This window comes from Saccoglossus kowalevskii, chromosome 10 (genome assembly GCF_978046115.1).
Source record: "Saccoglossus kowalevskii chromosome 10, keSacKowa6.1, whole genome shotgun sequence".
Classification (NCBI taxonomy): Eukaryota; Metazoa; Hemichordata; class Enteropneusta; family Harrimaniidae; genus Saccoglossus; species Saccoglossus kowalevskii.
In genome coordinates, this window is record NC_140650.1 from 26,085,236 (window position 1) to 26,106,338 (window position 21,103).

General features: G+C 32.3%; 1 protein-coding gene across 1 annotated transcript; it reads right to left on the reverse strand.

The window, feature by feature from the left end:
- Positions 1-328: 328 nt before the first annotated feature.
- LOC100368673 (uncharacterized) lies at positions 329-20,951 on the reverse strand. Its single transcript, XM_002733954.4, has 9 exons — positions 20,853-20,951; positions 20,354-20,611; positions 9,307-9,526; positions 8,724-8,957; positions 8,377-8,543; positions 7,927-8,098; positions 6,112-6,262; positions 5,165-5,372; positions 329-4,779 (listed from the first exon to the last, which is right to left on the reverse strand). Exons 1-9 carry the CDS (start codon positions 20,871-20,873, stop codon positions 2,701-2,703), a joined length of 3,510 nt encoding a protein of 1,169 aa, XP_002734000.3. The 5' UTR covers positions 20,874-20,951; the 3' UTR covers positions 329-2,700.
- Positions 20,952-21,103: the final 152 nt, after the last annotated feature.

The following is a 21,103-nucleotide window of genomic DNA, read 5'->3' on the forward strand; positions in this document are numbered from 1 at the left end:
ATTTACAGTAAAAAATAGGTTTTTACATTAAAGGATAAACCAAATTCCTAATTACATTTTTATATTGTTTGATAATTTGTGCTTGAGAATCAAAATTGGAAATTTTATTTTGTTTACCATCAGGCACTTAGCCTTAACTAATCATTCATGCACACCTTGCTTGTCCTTGCTAAGGGTCTGGATAGGGTCATAAACTGGTCAGATTTAGTCATTTCTTAGCACCCTACTAAACTTTCGCTAGTGTTTTCTTAACCTGTGCTAGGGGGCTGTGTGTGAACACAACTAATACCTTGACTTTTATCATTACAAGATAATTAAACACACAACATTTTAATTCAATTTTAATTTATACCAGTATTTTTTTTATTTGTTATATATAAATATAAAAGATGGTGAAAATTAACAGAAAACCAACAAAATAATGAACATTACAACAAAAAAGTAAAGAAGTGATTGCGAATACAATAAACATGATTCTGTTGAACAATAGCGAGTGCCTATTAATGACCAAATGAAAGATACCAGATATCAAAACTGAAAGATACACAAACTGAAGATAACATACTTTCAATTACATAAGAATGATCAGACAAAAAATTAACAATCACTCAATATTTGGTGATTGACCAAAACAAGTTGGCTGGGCAGGGTATGTGTACAGAAACTGCTGTGAAATGCATGTAAATGGGATCAAGTTTTGGTATTCTTTGAACAAAATTTTCTGTAATTAATGTTTTAACGAAAGTCAGACTGTACTCACATTTTCAACAACTTTGTTCAAGACCTGTAGGCCATTCGGTTAAAAATAAACAAAAGAATTACTGGGAAGCATTATTGGATTCAAACTGTCTTCTGTTCACTCAAGAAGAAGGTGAAATAACAGAGATACGATAGAAATGGTAATGACAGCGCAAGACAAATATGAAAAGAAAGAGCCTGGCTTATAAAGTACTGTAAAAGGATTAATTATTCACTGGGTTTTAATTTTGCTTATTTCGCTGACTGGAAAATGAGGTAAATTAAAACCCAGTGAATATGTAAAATTGAACACAGAACAAGTTATCTGAATGATAAAACCGTTAATTTAAAAGCAATTGAATATGCATGAAATGGTAAATCAGCGAAATTTAAACCCAGTGAAAATTAGTCATTTTACAGTACCAGTATTGCTTATTAAATTCATCACAATATTCAATCATGAAACTGGGGAGACATTAGGAGGACAAAATTATATTCACATAAAAAGTACCTAACCATAAAAACAAGTGGAAATGCACAAATGCCCTGAGATGGCAGTACAATCTAGGAAGCCCTTTTTTGTAGAAAAAAATCATTAATAAACATAGAATTCTTGTATGCATAGAAATGGCAACCGTTCACCTTAAAAAAATTGTAAACCTATCACCATGACAACCAAGCCATTTGTAAATAAATACAATACTATACTAACTTCATAATGGTCTGTTACAATAACTGATAAATATGGTCCCATAGTTATAAGAATTATTTACTATATACGCAAGGATACAGACCAGATCAACAAATGTTATTTTAAAATACGATAAAAGTAATCCATTTATCTTCTACATCAACCTGTCGCTACAAAAAACTAGAAAAACTCCCTGCCCAAAAGTCACAAAATTATAAAAAACACTTTACAATATTAGGACAGAATATTATCTACTGTAAACCACTTTTTTTTTATTCATTGCTAAGAATTTTCACAATTTTACAACATTCATTAAGACAAAATTTGTCTCTTAAATTAAAGTGGTTTACAGTATTTTGGACTACATTATTATCAACTAGTAATAATGCTGAAATTAATTTTATCTTCTCCAAAATAGGATATGATATTTTTAATATTACTTGGAACTGTAGCAGAGATCCACTGTAATCATATTTTTAGCAATGTCATTATAAATATTTCAGTATTTTTGACTCTGACAGAATTTGACAAATTATTCTGTTAAAAAACTGAATGTTGCTTAGTAAATTTAAACGTTTCGATAAGGAAAGTACATGTACCAAGTAAAAGACTGATTGACACTTTAGAGGGCACTGTGTAAAAGTTTTGTGAATGAAGATTGCTTGTATATAAACTGTCAGATTTAGAAAAATGGTAGATCAACACGAAAAGATTATTCTTCAGTGCCTAACTTTCTTCCTTTTTTACAGAATGGATCAATTAAATGTTATGTGTCAAGAGTTTCTACATTTATACATTTATCAAAGTGTTATAAAGAAAGCAACAATTTCAATATAAAGGTTGGAAAAATGTCATTATTGTATTTGCAATAATACTGCATATGAGAATATATAAGGCACGAATGACAGTTTTCAGTTGGTGAACTTCCAAGAGTCTATTGGAGAAGTATTTCTAACAAATAATACTGCTACAATTTACATGAAACCAATGAAATATAGACATTAAATATGCATAATCATTACTGGGTGCATATCCCTGGCAGCGATATCTAAACCCTGCTTACATCCATATGTACACTGGATAATAAAAAAAAAATGGCAACAGTTACTTTACATTTATTTACTGGCAGTTTTTAACCAGAGAATTTATGAATTGCACTGACAGTATATATGCCTTGTTATTTACATATAAAATGTGGAAAACTTGTAAACTGTCCTTGAAGGCACACTCAGATGGCTGAATTGTCCATCAATGGTGGAATGTAAACAAATTTAATTTGGGTACACATAGGATGGATGGCCTTCCCGAGCTAAGTGTTGACTGGCAAATTGCGCATGGCGAGCAGTAAGTTGATGTGAAGCAACGAGGTGCTGATGCATGATTTCTTCATAAGCCTGTGCATGCTGGGTCATCCCGTAGATGTGTGAATGGGGTAACATTCCTGATGGAGACTGCAGTAGGTGTGTGGGATACCCAATGGAATACAGCTGTGGATAATCCAACAGTCCAATGTGCGCTTTGTTCATACTGTGAATGTTTGGAGTGTATTCGGGAATCATCATGTTGGGAATTCGTGTTGGCAGTTTGGGGTCATATTCTGGTATGGATACATGATGTGCTTGGCTGGCACTGATGCTTCTGGAAGCCACTACTCTATTCTCTCGGATTTCGGAGCTTGGCGAAATAACACCCTGGGTTATCGACCCCCTAGCCTCAGCTGGTCTATGACTAACAGACCCTCTAGCTTCAGCTGATTTAGAAGTAGTAGAAGCTAAATTTTCACTTGCTTTCAAGGTCACAGACAATCCTCTAACATCAACTGCCGTTGGTGTAACAGAAACTCGAGCTTCGGCTGAATTTCGAGAAATTACTTTTGCATCAGTATGTTTCTGTGAAGTAGACTGCCTGACCTCTGGTATTTTGTGTGTATAAGCGTCCCTAGCTTCAGTTGTTTTAGTATCAGTGTAAGAAACTACTGTACTTTTTTTACTATTTGTTTGTACAACTGAACTTGATTCATTTTTAACCATACTAAAGTCTTTCGGTTCAATAGAGAGTTCATCATCTAACCGATCCCTGCACGTTTTTATACTTTCCACTTTTTCGTTCATATCCACTGATTTGCGGCATTTCTTTGGCAGACTCAGATCTGTTGGTTGTTCCTCATCATTCACCTTTACATATGTCATTTGCAGAGCACCACCATGTGCAACACCTGGTGAGCTTTCAGTTTTGCGATCACTGCTGAAATTTTGAAAAGATTTTGTGTAATATTTTGAACTGTCCTTTGCATCTTGTGGGTATTTGGTCCTTTTTGTGTGATCATAGTAAGGATCTTCAATACGACTTAACTCAAGTTTAGGTATACCTTGTGAATTCGGTGAAATATATGCATAGTAAGGAAAATGTGTTGGAGTTACAAGATTTTCGTAGCTTCTTTTACGTCCATTTGAATCACTGTTCGTGGATGGCTGTGGACGAATCATGGAATCGTAGAAAGCCCGATTGATCGCCATTTGGTCCTGTGATATGTGACGAAGGATGAGATCACTCGGCTGTACGGCATGTATTTCATTTGTAGCATCTTGTACACTGTCTTCAGCACTTGACTCAGTCTTAATGATCTGTGAATCTTGTGAATGCTGTGTATGCTGAATCACAGAAGCCCTCATTCTGATTGCTTCTTCTTTACCAGCAGCTGTTACAGGCTGCGATATGGTGTGTTGTACTTTGCATGGTGCAACAGGTCGTAGTTGTGTGGGCGTGCCTGACCTTGATTTTGGCGTAACAGACCGAGGTGTTGATGGCCTTGAAGTTGCCACTAACGAAGTATTTTTGATTGGTGTTGCAATATTTGTTACTACAGGCGGGCTTGACAGAGTCTTTTTCCTTACTAAGGGAGACAGGATACTCGGTGATACTCTGGCAGGAGTTAAATGAGATGGAATTGGTGATGGGATACCTCTCAGCTCCAAGGCAGGTCTGATAAGTGTTTCTGCTCGTGGAGGGATGTTGGCTGTCGACACAGTAGAATGGCATTTGGATGACATTTTAACAGCAGGAATTGCATCAATACTCAATGTTTTGTTGACACGAACAGAAATCACATTTTGTGTATTCACACTTAAACTTTTGGTGGAGACTGGATGACTCTCTTTTTTCACAAGTATTGTTGGCTCAACTTTCACTTTGACTTCATTCGATGACACTCCTTTAGTGAAAGTCACTTGAGGTTTGACACCAACGTTTTCCACTTTCTGTACAAGCAGAACAGGTACGGACTGAGTAACTGCAGGAGTTGTTGTGTTTTCCTTGTTTTGTTTTGGTACTTCAGACTTTACTCTGGGAGACTGTAAAATGAATATGAAAAAAAAAATATTTAGGAGATGGGCAGTTTTATTTATGGCTAGAAGAAAGGAAATTAAGCACAATCTTTGGGGGCGGAGTTACGTCACAGAACGTTCTACGTTGCTAAGACGCAAACCACTGTACCATGTATTTTTATGGGCTTGGGCTCTGCATGAGCTGTTTTGGAACGCTGGTCGAAGAGCCGGTGAAACAGCTAAAGTCAAGGAAATAGCACAAACTCAACAAAGTTTTTGAGAGTTTTTGGACTTTGTTTTCACAGTACTGGTTGCCCGGATGTGCCTGTCACAAAATTAAAGCAGTGATGTTCAATCGGGAGCAGAAGTTGAGTAGATTGTATGAGGAAACCATGGCAACAGGACGACCTACCACTTTATAATCTTGTGCAGCATTCATAATTTTTTCCTCCACTGTCTGTTCATATTGTTTTAGTTGAAGAAGGCGTTCTTGTTTAACTTGTTGTTTAACAGTCAATTCTTCAGCTTTTTTTATAAGATGTGGCTTCCTGTGTTTAACAGGGGATGGTAAAGGTCTATCATCCTCTCCTTTCAAGAATCTTTCATATGGCAGTATCAACCTGAAAACAAACATGATATAAATATATATATATATAAATGATTGTAGGATTCAGTTGATGATAAACTAATGACGCTACAAATAAGTCCAAATAACACTTGATACGCAATGACATGATTTTTTTTTTGATAACAAAATTGATTGATGTACTACCGGTATGCAACTTTTGCAAGTTGACAGAAGGGGGCAAGGCAAATAAAAAAGGCATTTTACGTTTTTACAGGAAATAAAATAAATGTTCCATTTACAGTAAAAAATAAGTTTTTACACTTTACAGATAAAGCAAATTCCATTCTACATTTTTATTATATATTTGATCTGTGTTTAAGAATCAAAATTGGAATTTGCGTACGAATTACAACATAAATGTGGAAAATGTTTTATACACTTCCAAAAAAATAAGATCTTTGTATAAATTATGGACTAATAACAAATAAAATAGCTGATTACGTTTTACACCTTGCCCAAGTCTACGAATTATTCATTTATTTTAAATTACTGGTACATTACCAGGGGTATAACAAAAATAAAAACAATTGATTACAGCTTACGAAAATACCCCTTGCCGATCCTCTTGACAGACAGCAGTCTGCCATGTACAGCGTGGTGCAAAGAATAGAATATGTCTTTATTTTATTTCAATCAAAAAATGTTTTTGACTTGAGATCAATGCAATGCTGAAGACATCAAAGGGAAAAACTTGATTACATAGGGAGGAAATAACAGACATGTTTACTTACCTTTCATAGTGCCTTCGTGTACATGTAGCGGCACTAGTGCTACCAGGGTTACCTCCTAAACCATCGTAAATATGCTTCCACAGTTTACGACTACAAACTCTCTCATATCCACCCCATTTTTGAGATAACTTGTAAAAATAGTACAGATCAACTGCAGAAGAAATAAAACCAACATCTTTAGTAATAATTAACTTTTCAGAAATATCAGTAAAGTTGAAGCATAATCTATCTATTAATCATTATATCAAAACACTTTCATAATATGATTTACTGTAAAATGGCTAATTTTCACTGGGTTTAAATTTCGCTGATTTACCATTTCAGGCATATTCAGTGGGTTTTAACATAGTTGAACTCTGGTGACCTTGCCCTTTGTTATATAATATAATTCCCTTTATCATAGTTTGTTTCAATATAAATATGCATTTTCATAATTAATTTTGAATACAAACAAGTTTTGGGGTTGAACCAACAGTGGGGAATCAGTCTACCGAATGTCCTTTAAAGATGCAAATATCTTACAACATTTGTTTAATTATTTTAAGGGACATAATTTCCAGCTTTATTCAAAGTAATTCAGATATTTTAGTACAAAAACAAATGCCTCATCGCAAAAAAAAAAGTGCAAGATAACAGAACATCTTAGCTGGCTTTTGTCCAAGTATTTTGTACAGGTGTCTGTCAAAAATGAATGATTCACTGAGACAAATATGAACTGCCTCATTGTGTGACTACTGTATTATATGAAAAGTAAAAAAAAAACACCCTTTATGAATAGCTATCATGTTGCAAGCACTGCTTTGTATGCAAATCAACTTAAATAGTTGGTGTCCAGTGGAGGGAGAAGTCAACAGTACTGTTGCCTCCTGAGAATCTACATCTTCAAACACTGCAATCTTTGAAGTGCGTTTTTAAACCAGTATTATAAATACTCTATCATTCTGTTCTAATAGCTGAAACATATATTTTCATTTGTCGAATGAACTGTTTGTCAAATACAGAATACATATATTTTAGAACAATTTTCTTTTTAAAATGTGGATGAATTGTTTTGCTTTTTATGTATTTTTTATGTATTGTTTTTGATTTGGTAACTTTGAACTAAACAGATTTTCTATAAGCTTCAGATCTTGATCAAAGTTTGGCACCCATTTCATAGGAGTGCTTATAATGATTTTCTGACATCTTGTTTTCTGTAAAGATTTTATTGATAGGTTTGCAAATGTGTATCAGACTATGCAAAAAATCTCTCCATGAGTTGGTTTTGAAACCCAGTATGGGATTCTGAGATACATTACCAAGGATATTATTACACGATAAATCATTTGCTTCATTGAACACATACAACAATGCATATTTCCACTGAGATCAGTGACCTTTGATGTGTATCACCAGTGATCAGTCAAGTAGAAACAGTCAAAATATTTTATCAGATTTTCTAAATTTGTGCATGATATTTTCATACAGGACATCTGTTATTCAAACTCAGGGAAGACTTCATACTGATGAATAAGGTGACCAAGTTTGGTAAAGTTTGGAATAGAATTAGTCAAGTTATTATGCACACAATAACAATTAACGACGACGACAACGACAACGACAATGCCGAACAACATTTTTCCCTTAATATACCTTTCCCTTCCATCTTTGATGGTACGGGCAAGGTAAAAATCAAGGATTTATCATTTAGATAATGTGTTCTTTGCTAAATTTTACATATACTCAGTATTAAGAAACATGATTATGGATTGGCTACAATTCTTACAGTAAGCAACCAATACTATTAATCATCCAATCAGAAAACTGCTTACTTACTTTGTTTAAAACCAAGGTGAGGTATCCTCTCAATTGGGGTAGTTCTTTCTTTCATATACTGATACAATGATGAGAGGAATTCAACCTCTTCTTTATCTTCACCATTTATCTGGGCTCGTGTTTTGATGTTTGGAACAAGAACTCCATCCTTATAACATCGTTCACTTTTACTCTGTTATTAGTAAAAAAAATGAAAATACTATTATCAATGGTAATATCAAAAACCAAATAAATATAGTCATGGTTTGTAGCAAATAAAAACAATTACTGTATTTCCTCTATTAGAAGTGCATCTCCAATGGAAATGAACATAAGCCATGCTGGATCCGATTGTGAATTATTCCGAGTTGTTTCAATTTCACACAACTCAATAAAACATGATCAAAATTGTGGAAAAAATTCTGGATAATTCTTACTAGTCATCCCAACAATTACTGGTGGTGTGCTTACCTTGGCACCTGGCTTCATATGTGTAGGAGTTACTGGTGGTGCAGTGTGGGTAATTTCTGCTTCATTCGTACTGGAATCAGGTGAAGCCGGTGAAGATGCTTCAGGTGGACTTTTCCCATGTTTGATTTTAGTTTTTTTCTTTCGTGGTCTTCCTTTGAGATTTGGAGCTAAATAATTAGAAGCATATTTTTAATAATTAGCACATAGTCATCATTAAACAATAAAACATTTCTTTCTATCTGCTTTTTTTTCCTTCATACTATGAAACTTAAAACAGGATATAACTGCATATAGCGCCACCACAGGGCAAAACATAAAATTACATTGTTTTTCAATACAAAACTCACCCATATGATCACAAAGTTTTTCGTTATCAGACAGCGTTGGATGACCAAACATTTCTTTACAGTACACAAGGCGAGTGTTTCTGTTTTTCACAGTGAAGCCTCCTAAGGCAGTAACTAATGCATCACGTAGCCAAAAGTCTTTGACATGCTGAATTCGCCTCATCATTGTGATATATCGACAATATTTCGGATAACTCAGAATAATAACTTTTGTTTCATTGCCTGGATCATCACCTGAAATACAATACAGACAGGCACATAAACAAAGTGGGCAAAATAAATACATATTTATATTTATTCATTTACAGGAAACTAAACATTTATTAATTTGTTTTAACCTTTCAGAGCTCAATATTTTTCCTGTCAAAAATTCAATGCAAATTTTTTTTGCATTTTGTAAAATTTTCAGTAAATTTCATCCTAATTTAGGGCCAAACTAACAGTTTTAGATAATTCTTTTAGTTTTTTAACAAAAGATTTGTCAATTATCATCAATATTTCATTTGGTACTTGATCAGCTAAAAAGTATATGTAAGAGCGCCCTCTGTAGTAAAGACAACCACATTATTGAGCCAGTTATTACCTATCAATTTTTTCTCTTTCTTAATATCTTTGACATTGAGTCCACCATTGTTGATGGCAAATGATTCCAGCAATGCAGCATTGTGGTCTGGCTGGTCTCCTTTTAAGTCTTTTTCATATATAGCAACAGTTCCATAATTCCAATCTTTGCCTGATTCTGTCCAATCAACCAAATCTTCTATTTTAAGAATCACTTTATCTGATGCTGCCAACACTTCATCCTGAAAGAGGGGTAAACATAGTTAAGATTTTTGCCGCAAGTTGCTTAAACTTTAATCAAGCCTTCGAATACCATAATTTCTCTTCAAAAGTTTGTTATTCATTTTCCTTCACGCACTGTGAAAATCATACACATTTGGGGTGGGAGGGGAGCTGAATGTTGAACAAATATCATTTTTGCTGTGCATATGTTTTAATTATCCATGGCTCTTTACTGTAATTTATTCCATGATATCAGTAAATATGATAATCTCAACTTGGAACTATGACAGAATTTACCAAAGTTTTCAAAATTGTTATTTAGTACACTTTAATCATCAAGTTTATTAAAAGATATATAGTACATTTTTATCAGTGATAACCTACCCACCCCAGGGTTTATTTTGATAAAAATATATAACCATACAGCTATTGTGTAGTCAATATGTAATAGAATAAACACCAGTTAATTATTCATAAAATTGGGACAAACCATTGTGATTAGGGGGTGAATAATCTTATATTTGGATGTTTTTTTTTTATTTTCCAAAGTTTTAATCCAATCAATCATTTTCTCAGGATCCCTGAGGTTATGAATAAACACCAAAAATAAGGTAGAAAATTGTTATTTACTGTAAATTAAATTAATTTCAAGAGTATTTCCAGACAAACAAATTATAGAAATATTCAGCTTTAAACTGTTCATACGCAAACAGTTGGATTTCAAATAAAAAATCTGAATATAAATGATTAAAATCAGCCCCAGACAGGAATTCTTAGCGACATGGAAAAAATAAATTATGTTTTCATTTCGTAAGCGGTGTCTCATTTCACTATCCAATTTGTATTTAGGACTGATCAGCAAGTTTATGAGTGGGCAGATTCCTTCCACATGACTTGTAGAAGACATGTGGCATTATCTTAACAAACAGGCAACATCTGATATTATATGGGTCATGACAATGCCTCCCCTGCAGTCTGATGCTAACACATTGACTGTGGGCAGTGCAAAGTTGGCAAAGTGCCAAACTTCCCACAGTTAATTAATCCAGAGACAAAAAAGAAGTTTTACTCAGAAATCAGACAAGTATACTTTCTGAATGGAAAGAGGTATTATTATAGGGACAAGAAGACAGTAAGAATGTCATTGGACTGATTCATTTCCTGTTTGTCCTGATATCTCAATGGTAGCTAAATAGATGTAATCTATACCACTACTGGGCCAATATTAAATCCGGTTTGATAACATCTTCTAAATTTATGTTTATTTTTTTGTTTTTAAAAAATAATTATGAATCAGTAAGGGATTATGAGGAAAATAGCAATTAACTTATAATATAAACTTTTTAATGTATAGACTGATATTAAATAGGTTTGAAAAAAGGTAATACAATCAAAGTATAAACACAGGGAAAAAAATTAAAAAAGTTTTTAAGTAGCACCTCAATATTTGATTTTCATAGTTTTTTAATATCTAAGCTTTTGCAATAAAAAAAATCAAATATTCTATGCTCAACAGAGCATAGAAATCAAAAACTAATTTTTAAAAAAATAAAAAAATACAGTTGTTATACTCTTTCTCACTGCAGAGTGCCAACAAGTAAGCAATTACAAACTTCTACGCCAAACAAACTTTGACTCGTGGGGATAGTGGAATTACACAGCTGTTGTGAGACTTTAAAATTGCATTTTAAACACTGTCTTTTGTTCAGGGTAGCTTCTAAAGCAGTGAGAGTGGGTGTGTTAAGACTATTGTTAAGGAAAAGACTTGGATGACCTGGTTTCCTGTTATTACTTTGAGAATTGCAAGAGTTTGCTTTTGATAAATCACTCAGTGTGTCATAACTGAGGACTGGCTCCAGATGGTGAATTGTCTTAAAATTAAATTAGTAGTCAGTACAGGTGACTGACTTCAATAGAAGTGTTGAGAATAATGATATATAGCTCGATAAAATTTACAAATTTTATTACATGTGTTTAAATCAATTTATTATTCCGGATTGATGTTTTAATTTTTAATTATTATTTTTTTTTATATGAACTCATTTGTCTGAAATTGAATAAATAAAAATTATTATTAAAATACAGCAAACTCAACATAGTTTTCAGTATATGACTCAATTATATTATTGTTAAAATTATTGGTATGAAAAGTTGGTTCAGTGTAATAAAAACACAATAAAAATACCATATTTGCTATAACAGTGTTTCAATTTATCTGGAATATTATAAACTTTGAATATTTATAAACTTTTATGACATTAAAATTGACTGTACCCAATTTGTATTTGACAAACTTGGCCTTTGTAAATTATTGATAATTTTTTTTAGAAGTGAAGGGTTTACAATATTACAGATACATGGAAAACATATTATTCAAAGTTCCTATGTAAATTTGCTGTCAAAATAGTTTTTACATAAAACAGTGAGAAATAGTATGGTTCTATCCGGGGTTCTATCACAGTGGACTTGGAACTTGGTACACACACTTATAGTAATGGAACAAATATAGGATATACAGATTACCAAGATTTAAATTCAAGATAGTAAAAACATTCTGTATGTTATGATGTTTATAATCCTCCCCTAACTATAATAGAAAAGTGTGAACATGTTAAAACAATTAATAGTAAAGGCATAAGCTTTATTTGATAGGGTGGGAGAAAAACTATGTAAATTATTTTTCGTTTGTTTTTGCTTCAATCTATCAAATATGTGCAATTCTTTTTTGAATGGGTTTTCTGTAATTTTGACAGTAGGAATTTTTTTGGTTTCCTCTAACTTTTCCCTCTTGCCTGGCCCCCTATGAATTTCTAATTGTCAAATTTTAAAACCAGACTGTTTGCATCATAGAATGGATATCAGCAAGGCTACTTTAAGTACACATAATCTTTTAAACAAAATGGGGTGTGAATGAAAATCAAATTCTATTAAGTGAGGATTATATTCTCCACACTGCTTCGTATTTTTTTTCTTTTTTCATTTTAATTAGTTAATTTTTAAAAATCACACAAAACAAGTAATGTTCGCATTCAGTTAGCGATTCAACCAAACTGGAAATAATTTGCTCATAAATCTTATTTTCTCTCATAACAAATTGCTTTGGAAACATGAACTTTTTTTTATCCCTGGCACCTGTTATTGTCACGATAAAGAGACTGCTTTTTGTATCAATCATGGGAGTTGGATATCTCTCAATTGGTCCAAAGTGGACAGCTGTATAATATATCATGAACCTGGAATGAATTAAGGAGTTGTAGATAAATACTTCCCCCTTCCCTATGGAGATTACTGAACAAAATCATTATATTTTATGTAAGTTTTATCACCATTTTGAGATGAAAAGATTCATTAAATTTACCAGTATGGTAATGCTGCAGTTAGTGATACCACCAATTTTAAGTATATTTTTTGACTTACAAACGACCATTTTTTGTTTGTTTTTTTATTAAAAAAATTATTTTGTACTTATTTTGGCGAAAAACGTTAAGAAAGGAACTTTTGACATTTTTACAATTTCATATAGGCAGCACAATTGTACACAAATACAAAATGTCAGAACGTATTGAAAGAATGAACCAAAGGTTGGGTAATTTACTTTTGGGAGATAACATTATATTGCATTGTAACTATTCTGGTTAGCTATCCAGTTTAAAAAACTAATAAAACACAATTTAACTACTTCTTCACAAAGCAATAAACAAATCAATTCAGTTCAAAGCTGCATTTGAACCTGGTAATGACAACTATTTCTGAATTTTATTAAAACAACTGGTAGTATTCATTATTAAATTGAAATAAAGTTTAATTTTGAAGATGAATGTGGAATGAAAAAAAAGAAATGATAAACTTTGCTGATATTTATAAATAATTTAGAGGTCACTAATGGTGAGGTCAAATGTCACAACTTCCTTGGCAACACAGAGCTGATACTGGAGCTGATTTCTATGAGCTAATATTAAAATTAAACTGTAATGGGAGGATACACAGTGTATAAGAATCCCAGACGTTTGCAGTAACTGACAGATTAATATAGCCACTCACATTATTAATAATGTCTACGGGCGATTTTCAAACTAACCGCATGACTCTAAAATATGAAGTGCATTTAGTATTATTTTCTCACATATATTCATTTCATGTCTTGATATCAAATACCACATGTGACCTTCAAGGGCACAGAAGAGAAAAGATTAACCAAAGAATTTTCTATGTATAATTTAGTCAAATTTATTACAGAAAACAAAATCTAATTAGCAAATCTGTAATATGCATAATAGATATTAGATTATCAAAGTGCTTTGGACACCCACTAAGCACTAACTATTGAATTAAACACAATATTTACAGACCAGTCAAGCACTCAAATTGACTTTTTTTCTTTATTTCCAAAAATTCTCTGCAACAATATTTACTTAGTTATCCAACCTAAACAGAAAATGTGATTTAAAAACAAACTTTTTTGTTGAAAGGAGGTCTGCACAAAGTATGGGATTATAAGAAATAATTGGGTTCTTTATTAATCTCCAAAGAGTCTCAAGACTTGAATATTCAAGACAATTAGTAAACGGATACAGGACAGCTCATTTCCCCTGCTTGCACACTTGTTTATTTTCCTGATTTCTTTTTTTTGGTATGTGCATGGAGGTAAATTTTACCTCTGGTATGTGGAACAAAAGTAAACTGAAGATTTGCCTGATAATAGAATTGCAAGTTAAATATCTGAAATTTATAATATGAAGACTACTTACTGTAAATGCATTAATTATTCGCTGGGTTTTAATTTCTTTAATTTTACTGATAAGTAAAATTCGCTAAATTAAATCTATGTGTAAAATAACAATGAAACTCATTGTTTTCTTGACAAATCAGTGTAATTAAAACACAGTGAATACTGAAATTAAATGGTTTTACAGCACATTCCAAAAATATTTTGCTACATTTTTATATCAGTCACCAAAAACTGAGAACAAAATTATCCATTAGAAAATTGCAAGAATATTTTTCCTTCCTAATTTGATTTTGTATATTTTTTCCTAGACTCAGTCGCTGAGAATATCTGGGGGTGTCAAACTGTGAGTTAAATTGATATCACTCCTCGCCACATAGAAGTTTGTATTCTAGTATATTGTCTAGAATTTGAAAAATATTTGAAATAAAGAACACATTTTTTTTAATTAGCTGTGGAACGAAAAGTAGTTAATATTCGCAAACCCTTTGACTTCAGAAATATTTCAGATTGAGGGCAGTGAAAATTGCAACAGGAAACATTTTTAAACCTTGAGAAAGTTGTGGACACACATGATTGATGAATCTTTAGCTGCCTACGACAAGGCCAAACATTCTTAAATTCCTGTCTTTCAACTTGCAGTCTGGTTTTCTTGAAAAAAATAACATATAAATTGTACGTTCGTACATTAAATGAATTTGTTTCCCTCTATTTTCCTGATTCATTTCAGTTTTTATTTAATATCTACCTACAGATTATTTTGAGTACTAGTAGTTAATACAATTGTTTTGAATTATTCACTAGATGTTGAATATTGTATGGGAATGTTGTATGATGAATAGAATTAGGTGGCCAGTGCTTTCTGCATGAGTTGGTTCGCACAGTGGAATGAAGACAAGTGTAACACCAACTATTAATGACCCATTCCTACAAAGTCCTTGCTTTTTGCAAAGGTCATAAAGAAAACCCCAAGACAATGGGCTTGGAAGCTGTAATGAAAAGAACAGACATTTCTATAGGACTTAACATACAACGACCATTGATTAAAAACACTGTTGTCACCCATTTATTCTATACACCTTGACAATAGAAGATGAGACCTTTAGTGAAAGCTATTTACATGTTATCAGTGAACAATTAGGCAGTTCTCAACTGTCCTTAATCCACAAAATTTGGTTTCCTTTATTCGATGATAAATGAATTCCAACACATTGAGTGATTCTTATTTATCAGTATTCCAATAAAACTATGTTTTATTAATTTTAAATAATTTTACATTGCATATTTAACAAGTATAAAAATAGAACATCAGTCAATTACATTTTTTTTTAATCTAAAAATAATTTGTTTATAAATTTAAAAAAATTTGGGTGTGTCTCAGCAGAAAAAAAAGTTAAAATTTTTGAGTTGGAAACAATTTCTTCTAATCCCATGAATTTTTTTAATGTTATACAGGTGGATATTAAAAGTGTGGTTTTAACATTTTAAATAGTAATGGCGGTGATTATTTCAGATTTCAAGTAGTGTAGTAGTAAAAAAAGGCATAACATGGTATTGGCAGGATGAATCAGAAGGGAGGGCTAGGGGGCTTTTAAGTTTGACATATCGGCCTATACTCAAAACATGGTTAACTTTTCATTACTTCAGCTCAAGCATGGCCGTATTCAATCACTCTCCATTATTACTTGCTTATTTAGTCAGCCAACCAATCAGAGTCGGCTACCAGCCTACCTTCTTGTCAACAATTACAAAGGCTTTAGTGACATAACTATCCCCCTGAACAGCACCCTGACACTGCTCAAACAAGGGCCAAACAATGCTAGATTTTCTGATGAAACAATATTTACAACCAAATTAAGACCAGAGAATGTTTATACTGAACAGATATCAATTCTTACCAGATTAATTTCCAAAAGAATGAAAATTCAGACAATTTATTTTTCATCTGGCTAAAGTTAGGCTTCTAATCAAGTTTATCAGATTTCCTTCCCAGTGTCATTATCTCCTCCATATCATTGGTCACCTAACAATAGGAATGTTTTATGAATCAAACAGGGGTGGGCAGGTTTTTAGAATGTGGGTGGCTCAATATCATGTTAATAAAAAATTCTAAATTTAAATAAAGATAACAAAATTGAAAAAAATCAAAAAAATTACAATCAGACAATGATGAATATTTCGAATGATACAAAATTTAGCCATTCTATTGGGGATTTGTAGTGGAAATAATAATTTAAAAGCAGACATCAAATGTCCCTCAGAGTATAATGTTGCCAACTCCTTAACTTCAATGGAATCATCTAGAAGTTGATATTCAACAAATATTGCCTTGGTAGTTCTACACTGTTCATTGCTGCTCTAATTTCTTTACAAACTCGCCATTCCCTGTTTACAATAAATCCTACGTTCAATATTTAGTTAACTTTCTCAAGAAATCAACAAATATGGAATACTGAAACAACACTGCCATATTGACTGAATAGTATTTTTTTTTCTACGAAACATGAACATTTTGTTGACATTCACTGAAAGTTTGAATTTTAAAGATTTGTTGTTTGTCAGGGTACAAATGCCTGGTTGTGATGGAAACACTAGCATAACAAGACACATAACACCTAATTTGCATATCAATGTCCCTTCTTAATAATTTATGTTTACACTGTAAAATTTATTAACCTACTAAGAAAATCAATTAAATCACACTCTGATTATTTATGTTAAAAATAGCAACACTGATATTTCAGTGTCTTGATCAACAATAATTAAAAGTTAACTTTTTGAATAAAATCTCATTTTTGTCATCAGGCAAAGAAAGCAGGCTTCACTTTGATACTATAGATTACTTTACCTAATTATTTCAGCTGTATAATTTCGTTTCACTGAAAAGCAAAATTTGACATTTTCACTGATTTCTCATGAATTAAATGTATACCATCAAGATAAAAAAATATGCTCACTGGGTTTTATTTCTATTTTTTTACCCCCTTCAAATAATTAACATTTAACATTTTCACCTCAAATGAAAAAAAAAAAAATCCACCCTATATTGGAATCACAAGTAGGAATTGAGCAGGAAAACATAAACATGGTAACCATTATTAAACTTTTTAAGGTGTGTTTCTTCATCATTCTGAACGGCCCACTCAAAGTATGGCTAACTTGTCATTATGACTGCAGATAGAAGCTATTTAAATACTGAATAGTGGTAAGCTCACCATCACAGAAAATGTAACAAACAAGCCAGGAGGGCAGACATTAACATATCAAAAGTGAACAATTCACAACTGGACTATTCAAATGGAAATTATAACCCATTATTCAGTTTTTTCGCTTCCCATCAACAAGTATTTTAAAAATATTTTCACAGTTGCTGGAGGCAGTGATATTTAACATTTTATTTTGAATTTAAATGTCCACTTTTAGACACATTTAATTTATTCTATACTGCTGAAAGGGATCACAAAAAGTGATATATATATCTTTTGTAAAATCATCCACAAATTTCGATACTTAATGATTTGTTGCAGCTTTAACTACATTTTCGTCTTATTATTTTTTTCTCAAAATTCATTGGTATTTTATTGTATCATAGTCAACCAATGTAACCACCACCACTGTGGATACAATGTTATGTCATGCTAATTAAATTAAACTGAAAATAAATTCAGATTTAACTATTTTTTTAATTCCATCTGATTAGTTGTAAACAATTTTCTATAGTCTATGTGCTAACCTCCTAAGATACACGAAAGAGCAAACCGATAAGATACTATCGCATAACCAGCAAAGCTTATCAATCTTTAACTTTTTACTTACTGTGGGCTTATCAAAAAATTACAGCATCATTTTATTATCGCATCCAGCTTTATATATATATATATCTACTCAAATTTAAAAAACAAATAAAATGACCTAATTTACTCTAAGCTCAAAGAAATTTAAAAAGGCTAACACAGAAAGCTATAGGTCAAGATAGCTTAACTTGTGGAACAATTTAATGTTTATATTTGACTATATATTTTGGCCAAAGAAGCTGCATTTAATTTGGCCTGCTATTGGGAGGTCATAGTATGGACAAACATTATTTTCAAATTAGAGCAAAGTCTGATATAAATAAATTATATTAGAGAAATATGTTTTATTTCTAAAACTAGACCAGTTTTATGGAGTCAAATGGGTCAAACTTTAACTGAATAAATAAACCACTCACAGTAGTTTTGTAGAGCTAGTTTAGTTTGCTGTAATTAATCACAGCGCTTTGGAGGCAGCCATCTTTAAATAACTATGCTATCGTTTAATGTTAATTTATGGACTTGTACCATATGAGAAAATTCCATCACATTAGTATACCTCTAACTGCATTTAAAAAAAATAAAACAAAAAATAGATTTTACAAATGTAACCATAACAGTTATTTAATCTGAAAACCAATATGAGAACTGAGATTTAATAATTAATCATTAGTATTTTCCCTGGTTATAATTTTCATTGTTCTTTATTTGTGAGACAAATATTAAACTTAAGATCTGACAAACTGACACATATAAGCTGTATACGGGGTATACTTATACATATTCAAATTAACTAAAATTTAAGTACTCTGGTGTTCTTTTGTCATCGTCTTGTATACACACACACAAACGCTACTGCACCCCTGAATATTAAACCTCTTGAATATATTAAATTACTTTACTACAAAATTATTGTGGATGTAATCATTTTGATGTATAAATCAAAGCACTATGCAAACACAGCATACAGCCTGGTTTGGAAATTTATGAGATAAACTTTGTTATTTGACAAGTCCAGCCAAATTTGAATATAAACTAGCCTGTAACAAAATGGAATATTTTGACTTGGTTAGTATCAAGTTTCCTCTGCCAGGCAGACAGGGAATAATTTGAAGTTGTGACACAGAAGAAATGTTTTATTTTTGAAGTTGAGTGCTCATGTTTTGAGGCACTTCAGTGGTTTAATCAAAATAATTCTACAAAATAAAGGATGCAGTTATTTTTTTTGTATTAACTGAGAAAACATGTAGAGGTGTTACAGAAATCTTTTATGCTCTTTCTTTTGTGTCTCCACTACAACTGTAAAGGAAATAAAAGTCTCAGTTCACAATGTACTCAATTAGTGAAGACCTTATTAAATTGCAACTCTGAATCTTGAATTTCACCAAATTTAAAAAATGTTTTCTGTAATTGTTTTTTTTTTAAATCTGGAGTTTTGACAATCTTTGACATTAAACAAGATTTTGTCCGGGTCTTCATTAAAAATTAACAGGAAACAGCTTTCATTGACAGCCTTGGAATATTTAAATAGAGCAGCCATAAAAGAAAGTTACAATGGAGCAGCCAAGTAATCTAAAGTTTCACGTTTTCTGTTATAACACAACAGAGTGGGTGAACAAAATATTAGGAGCAAAATGGTGTTCTTAACTTGGAGGGATATCATATTTCATGTGCGTGGTAAAAATTTCACAACAGCACGACAACTGTATAATTATCTGAAGTTTAATATCGGCGGGACCCCTATCCTCATCAAGGAAGCCGTCAGTCTGTGAAGGAATTTTTAAATTTGTTTGTTTTGAAATTTGTCACTTGTTTTAGAAGACCTTCACTACACCTTCCCGCCTTTTGTTTTGGTATCATGTTCGCTGCTTTTAATGAACCGATTTTTTATCATAAAATAAATGCACACGTTTTTTTATATATAATGTTTGCCACTCGCACCGACAGTGGGTCAGCTCATTGACGGCCCCCATGAATATTGCATGTTTTCATTTTCAATGCCAGCACCCCCGCACATGTCAAACTTGAATGTTTCCGCTGAGCGATATTAAATTCAAAGACGATCTCGATAAATACGACCAAAATTACGAAACAGGTCATAGATGTGGAACAAGTCACCCAAATATATTTTTCAGGCGAAACAAAGACCTACAACGCTCGGTGAATAAAATGTATTTTAATTCGTGCCAAGTCTTTTGTGATGCGGTGAAGTGTAAACAAACATAAGTAAAGTTTTTAAATATTCCTATACAGGAAACAGCGAATTCCGTCCAGATTTTACGTTAGATTTTATTAAAATTAACAAAATGTATTGATAAATTATCACTCACCTTCCCCTGTGATCCTGATCGACCGTCGGGTGTGTCTTCGGGGAGAAAATATAATCTCAAGCTTGAAAGAAGCTGGCCATTATTGGATTTGTCCTCCCAAAGTAGCTGCAACTCGCCAATACAAACTGGGTCTTCCGGTGAGCATCTTACGAAGAAAAATTCACCCAGCGATAAAATTTTCCATTTTTCGTCTTTAAAATATTTGAAACCCTTGTAGAAAATATACGGACCATGTTGGCCGCACGGGGCACCGACCCACTGCAAGAAAGTCATAATATATTATTAAGAGGCGATCGGTGCGTATGTACACTGTTGCAAATAAAAACTACCAGCGTAGCATTTAGAAAGGTCAATCTGAGATTGAGTAAATGAAAAGTTATACTCGCTCAAAAATAACAGCGAACAAGTACCGAGATGAATTAATATTTTCAGAGACACTCGTGAAAATATTATGTCAGGTAAAATTGAAATGCTCGAATATTTTGGAGACGGACTGTACCTGTATTCTGTAGTCGTCCATTGTAAAACTACGAGAATATAATCAGATAAAATGTGAGGTGCATTCAATGCCTCTTGTTGATTCAAATCACATGACGTCACGGTGTTAACATAATTACACACCTCATTAGCATACTTCATAAATAATTCATAAATAGAACCAGTGTCAATCACTCCCACTTTTCATAAACAAAAGACAGACATGAAGACGAAGTTTAAATTTATCAAAACAAAATCGTTAAATGTAGCGTT

What these genes read in the sequence shown, in the direction of transcription:
- LOC100368673 (XM_002733954.4), bottom strand. Translation starts at nt 20,873, where the DNA reads ATGGACGACTACAGAATACAG. An exon ending in AAAACTTTGTGATCATATGG is followed by an intron (nt 8,544 to 8,723) that starts GTGAGTTTTGTA and finishes CTAATTATTTAG; the next exon opens with CTCCAAATCTCAAAGGAAGA. An exon ending in ACACGAAGGCACTATGAAAG is followed by an intron (nt 5,373 to 6,111) that starts GTAAGTAAACAT and finishes GTTTGTTTTCAG; the next exon opens with GTTGATACTGCCATATGAAA.